Genomic DNA, 12,436 nt, shown 5'->3' on the forward strand with positions numbered 1-12,436 from the left:
ACCAGTGTAGTAAAATAAACAATACAATACAATGCAACGCTCATAAGGGGTTTTAGGATTTAACTGACATAACAGTAGTCGCTTTTCCATTGGACATGTGCATAAAACTTTACTGATATTTACTAAATGTTGAAAAAAACAGAAATGCGTAATGTCGGTTTTTCCATTAAATCACAAATGCGATGATTTGTTTATTGATTATTGTGAGATGACACGAGAAGTCATTCCATAAACATGGCGATGAACGTAAATATCATCTTGATGTACAGATATATTCATTATTATATATTACCCCTCATCCCGTACTAAATTAAAAAAATGACTTGGTTTCCTGATGTGTCCACACATACCGTGCCATGTTTCTTTTAAAACTCTTCTTAACTTGTTGTAATGTCCGTCAACATCCGTTTTTTTTTTTTTTATTCACGTGACTCTAGTTGCGGAAAAAAGGTCTTTCCATTGCAGTTTTGCCTGATATAACAATTGCGCTATGCCCAAAAAAACACCTCTTGCCAGTACAAAAACTTTTGATCAAATAATAAGAGTTTTGGTGAAATTGTAGTTTTTCCATTAGGCATATATTTATGCATAAATTACAGTCACACAATTTGAGGGTCAATGGAAAAGTGACTAGTGTGAGCCTTAAACCTGTATATACCAATATAAAGACTGTAGGCTTGGATGTTTCATATAATGTGAATATGAGTTTGGAGGCTAGATGTATTTGTATATGTGAATGTGAATTTTCATAAGTTTACGAGTCTGATAGCTTGATGAAAGATAGTATTATGAAGCTAATGTAATAATAATAAAAAATAAATTCATTGTTAATGTGCTTATTATCTCAACTTGCCAATAACTGTAGAGCTGTGTTACCCAGTCTCAGTGTCAGGTCCCAAAATAGGTTGTGGAGCTGTTTTTATTGGGTCATCACCTGGTAGAGGAAAATATATAGTGCATATATTATATGTGGATTCATTTTCTTATTTAAAAACAGAAGAAGAGTGGTCTCCGGAAGAGTTTATAAATGTTGATCTCATTAAACTTAAGTGAAATGCAAAGGTGAGGGCCCAGACATAAAGGGTGTAACAAGATTAAGATGATAGAGAAACACAACATGAGGAAAATTACGTAATAAAACAGATATGATTTGAAAGAAATGAGAAGACAAAAATGATGTAGAAGATGCAACATGATTAAAATGATATAAGGGACAAAGGAGGAAAATTACACAAGACAAAACATCGTAAAAGTAATAACAACAGATTAAAATAATGGAAAAGACAGAAGAAGATGAAAAGGGTTATAAAAAACACACCCAATTTCTCTGTTGGGTCTTGAGCTAAAAAAAACTTTGCAAACTATTGCTGAAGAGTAAACTATTGTGTGTTTTACTTAGGGGAAAAATGAAAAATTTGTCAGTTAGTTCATTTATTAATGGACATTTTATAATTGCTACACACTAAGATCATCACACTTTTTTCTGAGCCAACTAGAGCATGCTCTCAAATCACTCAAATTATGTTAACCCTTTATCGGGCAAGTGACTATTTTTGGTAATTTCCACATACATTACAAGACAGTGACAGCAACAGTTCCAGTGAGGGCAGTGAGTCAACAATCTCAGGTCCAAAGTGGTCCACCTCTGGATGAACAGTGAGTGTACCTGCTTTGTTAGGTACCATGAAGTAATGGTACTAATGTAAGGAATAATGTTCAAAGGGATAATGTGGATGTGGACAGGTGTCTGGATCAGCACTTACGTTGGTCTAATGTTCTAAAAGTGATGTTTTAATGTTCTAAATTACATGTTCCTTCCATCTTACATGTGTTTTTATTCTATTTTTTATATTTACTTCTTGGATTTTTTTTTTTTTTTTTGCCACTTATGGGTAAGGAACTAAATATGGTAACTTCATTAACCTTGATTTTCTACATAACAATAAAACAAATGAAAAATTTCACAAATGAAACGTATTATGTCTTGTTATGTCTACCAATAACACACTAAGGTTGACATTTTGAAATTCAGAGTGTTTCTATGAGTGCCCTCTAAAGGGTTAACACTACAGCTGATAAGTACTATTTTAATACTGCTTAATGTTATGTAGGGTCTGTACTGTTGTTCTCATTTACTATTTTTTGTTTGCTTCTAATGTTACACTGAAATATATTGACCAAAACATCCTCAGGAAACAAGAACATGATCGTCAGACCCCTAGCAACTGTGTTAACAGTGTGACTCAGTCGGAAAATACGAATAGTGGAGTTTTTTGTTTTTTATTATTATTATTATTATTATTATTCAGGGCCTTTACATCAGCAGGATTTTCCTACACTTAGGAGACAGCAAGTCATAAGGTTGAGCATTAATCATCAAAACTCATCACTCGCAAGTACTCTTCTTTGCAGGCTGCTGCAGAGGAACTATTTTCTTCAGTTTCGGTCACACTGTAAAGTCAGGAGATTAAATATTTTTCCCGTGATACATAATATCCACCATTAAGGGTTTATTATAGCACAAATGTTCTCCATTATGTTACTCAGATACTAATGAATCACAGAGGAGTTGTCTTTAATTGTCTCACATGAACACATAAACCACCGTTACTGAGATGCACTTTCTGCTGTTTTTTGGGGGGGGGTTGATTTTCCTTATTCCAACTGGGCGTCTGAGGACAGAGGGTGGCGTTCACTGTACAGACTCTAAGACTCCATGAGACAGATTTGTGATTTTGGTGGGTTCTATGAATAACACTGGCTGGACTTTTCTTGACTCCGAGTCAAAAATGTTAAGTTTCACAATTATTTTACATACAGGTCAACCATATTTTAGTCTTGTTTTTGGAAGCCAAATTAGGGGAAAGATATGTTTTGCACTACATTGCACATTTTTCTACTCATAGCCGTATTTTTTGTCATATTCATACTCATATAATTCTATCCATAATGTGCATTTACTACCTTTAAGTCTCCTCTATTTAGATTTGTATACTGTTTTTATATTGGTCACTTAACATAGAGGTAAACTGCAATGAAAATCAACCAGTACTTTCCTATAAATGATTGATTAGCAATGATCCATGCAAATGGAATTACGTTTTTTTCTGCCTTCTGATGTAGATATAGATTAATGTGCCAGATTAGAGAGCATACACAACATTATGCAAGAGTGTTAACCTTTTCTCGTGTTCTTTTCCAGATGATGGGAAGGTGGTGAAGGCTGTATCTGTGATTAAAGACAACTGGGAAACAGAGGAGATCATTTTGGAGGAGCTGACTGTTTTCCAGGTGAGACTCAAATACCTTATTTTCTATTTTGACGTTTTTTCCAAGGAAAATATCCTGGATAATATAAGACAAAACAGCCCGGAATGCTCCTCTTCTTGAAGATTTACAATTTTATTTCATTATAATTACTTTTTAAAGGAAATGGTATATGTACACTTGTTTTATGACTAAAGTCACAATGAATATATGCATCAATAAACAGCGTCTACATTTATTTCTATTCACATTATCCCATTAAACACACACACATTTAGCTGCACGGGACTTTTATGGCTAAAGTCATAGACGGAGCTTGTCTCAGTATCAGGAGCTGTGTAAGGCCTTACGTTTAGTTTCCAGTGGAGCATATTTGTGTGGAATAAACAGAAAAACAGATAGTAGGGCACATATTTCCCAAGGTCCTCTCTGTAAATAACCTAAAATGAAGACATGAAGACAGATAAGGGAGGGCATGGCAGAACATGCAAAGTCTGTGAAAGTACAGGATAAAAAAAAAAAACAAAGGAGACAGAAATAAAAAAGAGGATGAGGAGGAAAGGAATTAAACAAGGAAAAGAGGAGCAGGAAATAAAAATTATGGAGCACAGGTGAAAGGAAGGGAAAGAATAAAACACCACAGGCAGAAAAACACAAACAAACAGGATACCAGGTGGATGTTTATTCAATGCTGAGATTAAAACAGGAACTAACCCATTTCCACCACACACAACAGTGACAGGACTGAAACCAGCTGGCATTTATTGTACAACCATTTGATAAAGTGGGATGTTTGTTTCATAGTTCTCTGTTCATTGATGTCAGTTGTTTGGGCTGTTTTGTATCCTGACTGGGTTTCACAGAAGAGTCATGTGATCGGTCAGTTGGTTCGGGGCAAATCACTGTAAAAAAATACTCGTCTTTATCTCCTCTTCGTCATTGCCTCCATTCTCGCTCCGAGTGGTCAGGGGTCATTGACTCCCTTTGTGAAATGTTGAAGCAAGTCAGTGAGCTAGAAAAATGGAGCTGTTGGGTAATTTAGCCTTCTGAGGAGGAAGGAGGCCTATTAGATTACTAATCTCAGTAGCTGCCCTGACCCCAAAGCCAGTCACAGCATCTAACGCAGAGCTGAAGCATTCCTCAGTTTGGTGCAGAGCTATGCAGTTTGTGTTTTGTATCATATATATTGCTCGTTCCTCTAATATTAACCCTGGTTTATCTGCACACAGTCAGCAGAGTTATTATTCAGTGGTGGTTTCCAGTCATTTTAGAACAGCTGAGGGGTGATGTTAGGCCTGACGCAAACAAGAACCACTTGTAAACCACAATGAAATGTTAACGATGTTCATTAATTTTGTTATCCGTCATTGTATTAAACTTTTACAGATAAACAATACTAGTAATGCTGTAATTAAAACTAGCAACAAAACTTAATATAAATATAAATATAAATACACACAAAAACATCTGTCTCATCTACTCACTTACCCCCAAAAAGTTTTTCTTGATTCATTTTTTATTCATTAAAAGAGTTTCATGTAGTTTTGATATTACAAATTGTCCACTAGAACACACTTTGGACTACCAAAACCACCAAAGATTTAACGCTATGTATCCACACACTGTATCATCACTGAATAAAGTATAAAGCTCCTTATTTAAACACACCTGTATTATGGCATTATCAGGTTTTCTTCTTCGAACTAAAACCCCTAGCAGGTCAAAATAACTCTGATGTCTTATAATCTTCTCATTCTACATCAGCTGATAGTTTACATTATAGCACTGTTAGCTTAGCTCTGTTTATAGACAGAAAACAGCCACAGTTAAACCACAAATCACAACAGTTTTCTGTCCAGTTTGTGTTGTCCGTAGTTTCACTGAAGACCACCACCATAATGTGGCAAGAAGTTTCTTTCATATCCTGGTGTGATATTGTGGAATAACCGTACATATAAAGCTCTGGAAAAAATTAAGAGACCGCTGCAAAATTATCAGTTTCTCTGATTTTACCATTTATAGGCATGTGTTTGGGTGAAATGAACACTTTTTGTTGTATTCCCTAACCGTTTCCCAAGTGTTTTTATTCCTCTTTAGGCCTGAAAAAAAACAAAAAACACAATGCAATTGAAATTTTTTTAGCTAACCTATTTTCATAGAGTTACAAAAATGTCCACCATGTGATTGAAATTTTTGAAGCAAAGAAACATGTATTTAAAAGGCAATATCAGAAAGTGATATACTGTGTGAAATCTATGAAATAAAAATATTTTTAAGGCAGCTAATCTGATATTTTCTCTCATTTTAACCCTTAGGGGTCATACTCTAATACTAGCTATTACTCACTTCATGGAGATAATACAAAAAAAATATATAAAAAATACTCAAACATGTTAGTGCAGATCAGGTTTATCAAGAACTGCAAAGTTACAGTAACAGTATGAACTGCAATGTATGGGATGGTGCATAAGTGTCCACTGTGTTGGCTGATATGCAACCAAAACAACAAAACCCATGAATATACAAGAGAACAGCTGTAGAATAACTGTCCACCGTAGTGACCACTGTGCATGAAAGGGTTAAACTACCGACAACATTTCTCCCAAATTCCAAGTAAAAATATTGTTATTTAGAGCATATATTTGCAGAACATGACACATGGTCAAAAATAACAAAAGGATGCAGGTGTTTTCAGACCTCAAATAATGCAAAGAACACAAGTTCATATTCATTCCAAAACAACACAATACTAATGTTGTAACGTGGAAAAAGTTCAGACATCAATATTTGGTGGAATAACCCTGATTTTCAATGACAGCTTTCACGTGTCTTGGCTCTCCTCCATTGCTGTTGGATGACTTTATGCAGCTCCTGGCATAGAAATTCAAGAAGCTCAGACATGTTCCATGGTTTGTGACCATCCATCTTCCTCCAGAAGTTTTCAAAGTGGGTTCAGGTCTGGAGACTGGGCTGGCCATGACAGGGTCTTCATCTGGTGGTCCATCATCCACACCTTTGTTGACCTAGCTGAGGCCAGGGGCATTATCCTGATAGAAAAACCAGTCCTCAGAGTTTGGGAACATTGTCAGAGCAGAAGTCCAGTAGTTTTCAACAGTTATTTTTGATTCCAATTACTTTTGCAGTACTAATAGCACTGTTTTTGCCTATTGTAAGAAGATAGTGATTGCCACAGTAGTGGTTTTTATATGTCTCCTTTTTAAATAAGACATGGATCAGGTGTTTATTAAGTAGAATAAGGTGTGCTTGTGTTGGAATTCAATAGACACAGTAATGGAATGGCTGTCATACATGCCGACATGCTGATTTCAGAAGAAATCTCTTAATTTTTTCCAGAGCTCTATATTTAGTTGGAGTTTTAGATGTCAGGTTAGACCTTTGTGATGCAGTAGGGTGACAGACATATAGATGCATTTTTGCAGTGGTATTGTTGGGTTGTTTGTATTGCTTTTTTTTTGTGGATTAGGAATGTTGATGGGTTTTTAACTGGAATTTTTTGTGTTTTTCTATCTTTCAACAATCATGCAGTCAATCAAATGCTATATATCTGCTTTCCTTTTCATCCCACAGAGTCCCACTCCCATCCTGAACATGGAGTTGTCCACCAAGAGAGTAAGTTTATTTGCGTGTTTCTACTTGTTGTTTTTTGATTATGTTGGTATATTACAAACATTTTTACATGTCCGTTTCTAATAACAAGTATGACTGAGTAAGACTGAAGCTAGGGATGAACTTTCTCTTATCTAAACTTCTAGATAAGAAAAAAATGTAGACAAAGGGTAAGGTGAAAATTCTCATCATCACCCTGTCTTCAACACCCTCTTGCGTCTCTGCAGTGTTATGAGGATAGTAAATCTGTAAAAAAAAAAAAAAAAAAAAAAAGTAATGAATCTTTCTCCTGCTTCACAGCAACAGTTGTTCGTGTCCAGTGAGCTTGGTGTGGCCCAGCTGGGCCTGCAGAGGTGTGAGTTATATGGAGACGACTGCGCTGAGTGCTGCTTGGCCAGAGACCCCTACTGCTCCTGGGATGGGCAGACCTGCTCCAGATACTTCCCCACCAGCAAGAGGTAGGGAGGGGGATGGAGATTTAACAGGAAGAATTACTCTAGTTTTATCTATGTCTCCTGATCAAAGGGAGCAATGGTCCTTGAGGAGTAGTGTCAGAAGATGCATTTATGTGAAATGAGATGAGATATCTGTGACTTAAATTTGACACCAGTTTTGTTTTTTTTTGTTTTTTTTATCAACTTTATTCATGAATTTAAGCATTTTACATATTACACAGTAAGACAAAAATACATAAAATGAACTAACAAAAAAAAGAACAACACTAGAAGCACTCGGAGAGCGCAGACCTCCGCCAAGGCTGATCAGTGGCCCCCCCCGTGGGCCCCCCCCCACGCCAAGGAGGTTATGTTTTTGCCAGGGTTTGTTTGTTTGTTTGTCTGTCTGTCTGTCTGTCTGTTTGTCTGTCCGTTAATGTGCAACATAACCCAAAAAGTTATGGACAGATTTTGATGAAATTTTCAGGGTTTGTTGGAAATGGGCCCCCCCGTGGGCCCCCCCACCCCCGATCACCACCAAAATTTAATAATTTCTTCCTTATCCCATTTCCAACAAACCCTGAAAATTTCATCCAAATCTGTCCATAACTTTTTGAGTTATGTTGCACACTAACGGACAAACAGACAGACAAACAAACAAACAAACCCTGGCAAAAACATAACCTCCTTGGCGGAGGTAACAAGGTTTATGCAAAAGTACTTATGAAATCCAAGGATAAACATGAACATAAATAAACCTAAAATAAATATTCAGAACACATTACAGCTTAATGATTTGGTCTCCCTGGGAGTGTTCAAAGCTCTGATTTTAAAAAAAACAACTGTGTTACTGAAGAGTGTGTTTGCTTTTCCTAAGCTGGACTTTGTTGTATGTGCCTGTTGTCCTTTGTCTGTTTTTAGCATGTCTTATTTTAGAATTTTGTAACTTTGTAATGGTGTGCTGTCTTGGCCAGGTCTCCCTCAAAAAAGAGATTTTAATCTCAAGGGATTTCCTGGTTAAATAAAGGTTAAATTAAAAATAAATAAATAAATAAATAAATAACAACCCACAAAACTTCACCACAAAAAAAAACTACACACAAAGTCAAACAATGAGGCTATTAATGTCCCAGTTAAATGTCCACCTTAACATGCCAATCACAAAGGAGTAGGTGCTCATTAGAGGTCGTCTAAAGTTTTAGGTGCTCCAAGATGGGCTTCCATATACGGTCAAATTTATGTGGGTTTCCCGACACTTCATATCTCAACCTTTCCAGTTTATTTTGTTGAATGTTGTTCATGGTTAATTCTGATTCTGGTTATATTATAATGAATTGTTTTATTTTGATTTCTCATTCAGATTTTAGCGTTGCAAAAACAAGCAGTAAAAATGAAAATGGAATTGTCATGAAATAGTTTCTCCAGCTAATGTGATGTGTTACTGATAACAGTCATTAGTATTATGTTAAAATGAAGTGAAGTATGCCAGCACTGTACAGCAGCTGTACTCAAATGTAAGAAAAAAAAAAAAAGTAAGAAAGGCGATACTCATCGTAAAATTTTAAAAGATTTTTTTACATTTAAAGCTAGAACAATTCTAAAAAAGTAAAATATAGCAAAAAGCTTATTTATGTAGCACCTATACAATATGCTTTACAAAGGAAAAACACAACCCTTAGAACAGATTACAAAGCACGCATTACATTACATTACATTACATTGCATCTAGCAGACGCTTTTATCCAAAGCGACTTACAAAAGAGGATCAAATCAAGCATCAGTGCTAAAGTACAATAAGCAAAACATTATCAAGTGCAAGAAACAAGAAAAGACACACAGACACACTTACTTAAAACTTCAAGTAAAATACATATATATAAAACAGCCTGACATGCATATAAATAATAATAATTATTATGAATCATGATTTAATGCCAGCGAAGGTATAACACACCATCTGATCACACACTCAAGAGACAGTTTGGACTTGTACTTTTAGTCCAATACAAATACACACACAGATACAGATGGACTTTATTGATCCCAAGGGGGAAATGCACTTTTCCATCAGCTCAAGAGAAACAAAGAAAAACAAACTAAAACAGAATTAATAAACAATCACCAGTCTATAAGTCATCAGTGGTTTATTTTAGCATGTCCATTTTATGTAACTTTTTACTTCTGCTCCACTACGTCTGAGGAAAATACTGTATTTTTTACTCCACTACATTTGTTTGACACCTTTAGTTACTTTGCAGATTATAATTTTTCATCCCCTTCCTGTTCAGTGTGATTTTTGAGTGTCCTTATAATGAGTAAACACTTTTTCACACTATTTTCCAAGAGTGGTCTGATTTAATTTTTAGAACAATAAATGAAGACAAAAAAAACTTCCATCCATTACAAATTAACTAGTACAATGTCTGGTTATTTGTAATAAAAGACCACGATAACGATGAACAAGTGCAAATTACACTGATCACAAGTATTTATTTATTTTTTATTCAATAAAATATACTGAAATTCAGTCAGTGAAACAAAGCTAAAAATGCCTTCTTTTCTGAGCGCATGGAAAGCTGACATACAATATGCGGTTCAACTCTACCAAGGTGATGATTGTACAGAGTATGTTGCATCACTGTAGATTAAACTAACATTAGAATTACACTAACATGATGCATTTAAGGGTTAAAATGGGGTCAGCCTGAAAATCTACAGCAGTAAAATGCAACGTAGACGTGAATGCAGCAGTAAAATAAATACGCATATATAATAGTATAATACAGGGACCATTTTACTCCACAACAAACCTTTACTTTTTATACTTCAATTACATTTTCTTGTTAATACTTAGATGCTTTTATTTAATCAAAGCTTTAAATACAAGATTTCAGCTTGTACTGGAGTGTTTTCACAGTCTAGGTCTGTATTTTTACAGAAGTACAATATCTGAATACATCTTCCACCAATGGAAAAAGGCATAACAAAATCAAGGAAGCAGAGAAAAGTCAACATCACATCTCCTGAGACAAAGAGGGTTAAGTTCATATCTATTGGTTGATAAGCATCAGAGATGAGAGAAGATGGAGGGAAGGAAAACGGGAAAAGTGGAGCGAACTTTGTGTATGTTACAGCCTAAAGGACATGAGGCAAAAAACAACAGAAGAAGGTCAGACTAAAAGAGGAGGAGATGTGACAACAGTCTTAACCGTGGCTGAAACAACAGTGGGTATTTTCATAGCCTGTCTCTGCTCCGCGTTTCCTCATTCATAATCACAGTAGTTTCGTATTTTCACCGCTGAGGAGCCAGCAGAAGCCCAGTAACAACACCGGGGAGGAGGATTTAATGCACTTATACAACTTTATCTAAAGGCAACTATATTATCTGCAGCTGTCAGCTGGTGTTTAACTGATGCGTCTACTGTCTAGCACACACACACACACACACACACACACACTCCAGTCTCTGATGCTACCTTTACCTTATTGTTAAACATTGTACTACGATCGGACATGACGTGATGATATAAAACACATTTTTTGGAAGTATCATTAAGTTGTTCTGTTATTATATGTTATTAGTGTACACACAAATTGCAAGCAGATATACAACAGATATATTGTCAAACCTGTGACTGTGTGTGTTTGTGTATGTCAGGCGGGCTCGGAGACAGGATGTAAAGTATGGAGACCCCTGGAGTCAGTGTCCAATCACAGAGGACGGTAAGGATTTCCGCCGTCTAATATGTTTAAAGTGTTTCTGTTTTTAAATATTTTCCTGCCGTCAGTTACATAATGAACAACCTGCCTGGTGAGTTTGTACTTCCAGAGGATTTCCACTCACATTTATGCTCCTGTGATTGATAACCTATTATAAAGAGCTGTTCCATGGAATGTAAAACATTACAGTGGGTATGGTAGTTTGTGTACTCTCTCTAGTAATGGCTCTGCATAAATCTGTATGTGTGTGACTGAACTTCTGAAGACTTAATGCCTGATTTTATGAGCTTGAATGCATATTGAAAATGATCTAAAGCACTGTGTATCATTTAGACGATTTGTTTCAGGATTATTTTTTCAATGTAATCTTAGTATAAGTCTTTCTATGGATAAGTAATTTACTATTGCTGAAACGGCTACAAAAATAGCATGTATTAAAAAAAATTTCCTGTGGTTTTCAGTGGGCTTAGGTTTACAATCTAGTGAAGTGTAGAAGTCTAGGTTTATTTTTACAGTGAAAAATGTGTCATTTATCATCATTTGGGCTATTTTTATTCTCCTACATGCATAAAACATTTTGAAAAACCATCAAAACATCCAAAATGTGTAACTACTAAAGTACGTAAAGTGCACTAGGGACCAGCTGCAGGCAATAAATCTTTAAAATATAATTTTAGACAGTTGATTTTACTTTAATTTGGCTTAGGTGCTACAAAAAATGGCTGGGGTGCTGCACATAAGTATTATAATGGTAGTGAAAACCCTGCACTACCTTAGACTATACATACACTGAAATACCCTCCACAGCCTTTCTGCTCCTCAGGCTGAGGTTGGGCGCACTCTAGAGGACAAACAGTGTGACTGCATCTCTCTGTGTATTTCATCCAAATTCAAGGCACTAACTGCTCTCTTCCAATTGTTTCCTTAATGCTTAAACACTAATGCTTATACTGTATCAGCATTATCTCTGACACCATTAACACTTAAAGCCAGTGCATATATCAAGTGTGTCAAACTGAGTACACATCATCTGCAATAGTGTACTTGTAAATTACTTGTGCAAAACTGCAAACACAGCCCACTGCTTATGTGATTAGTAAGATTTATGTTACCCTGTATGGATTTAACATCCTCTTTTTTTTTTTTTTTTTTTTTTTTTTACAATTGTTGGATCTGTTTTGCAGAAATTTTTTTTTTTTCTTTTTCTGAAGATTTTTAATGTTGTTTCACTTAAAGTTTCAAAGACGGTGTCAAAGCAATTAGGAAAAATAGTGTAGTAACAGTATGAAAAATTGTTGTGTAAATGTGTCTATGAAATGTTATTTAGCTTTTTTCCTCTATCTTTCACTTTTCACTCATTTTTGTTTGTTATTTAGTGCCCAAAGAAA

At 35.5% G+C, this 12,436-nt stretch overlaps 1 protein-coding gene across 2 annotated transcripts in view; it reads left to right on the forward strand.

Moving 5' to 3' along the window:
• Positions 1-12,436, forward strand: part of LOC115420093 (semaphorin-3D) — a 132,121-nt gene that overhangs the window by 117,573 nt on the left and 2,112 nt on the right. For both annotated transcript variants that reach the window (XM_030135319.1, XM_030135320.1), the window contains exons 13-16: positions 3,203-3,291; positions 6,856-6,897; positions 7,195-7,352; positions 10,987-11,051. In XM_030135319.1, the coding sequence (XP_029991179.1) occupies positions 3,203-3,291; positions 6,856-6,897; positions 7,195-7,352; positions 10,987-11,051 (354 nt within the window). The remainder of the gene's footprint in view (positions 1-3,202; positions 3,292-6,855; positions 6,898-7,194; positions 7,353-10,986; positions 11,052-12,436) is intronic.

Source organism: Sphaeramia orbicularis, chromosome 5 (genome assembly GCF_902148855.1).
Source record: "Sphaeramia orbicularis chromosome 5, fSphaOr1.1, whole genome shotgun sequence".
NCBI classification, from domain to species: Eukaryota; Metazoa; Chordata; class Actinopteri; order Kurtiformes; family Apogonidae; genus Sphaeramia; species Sphaeramia orbicularis.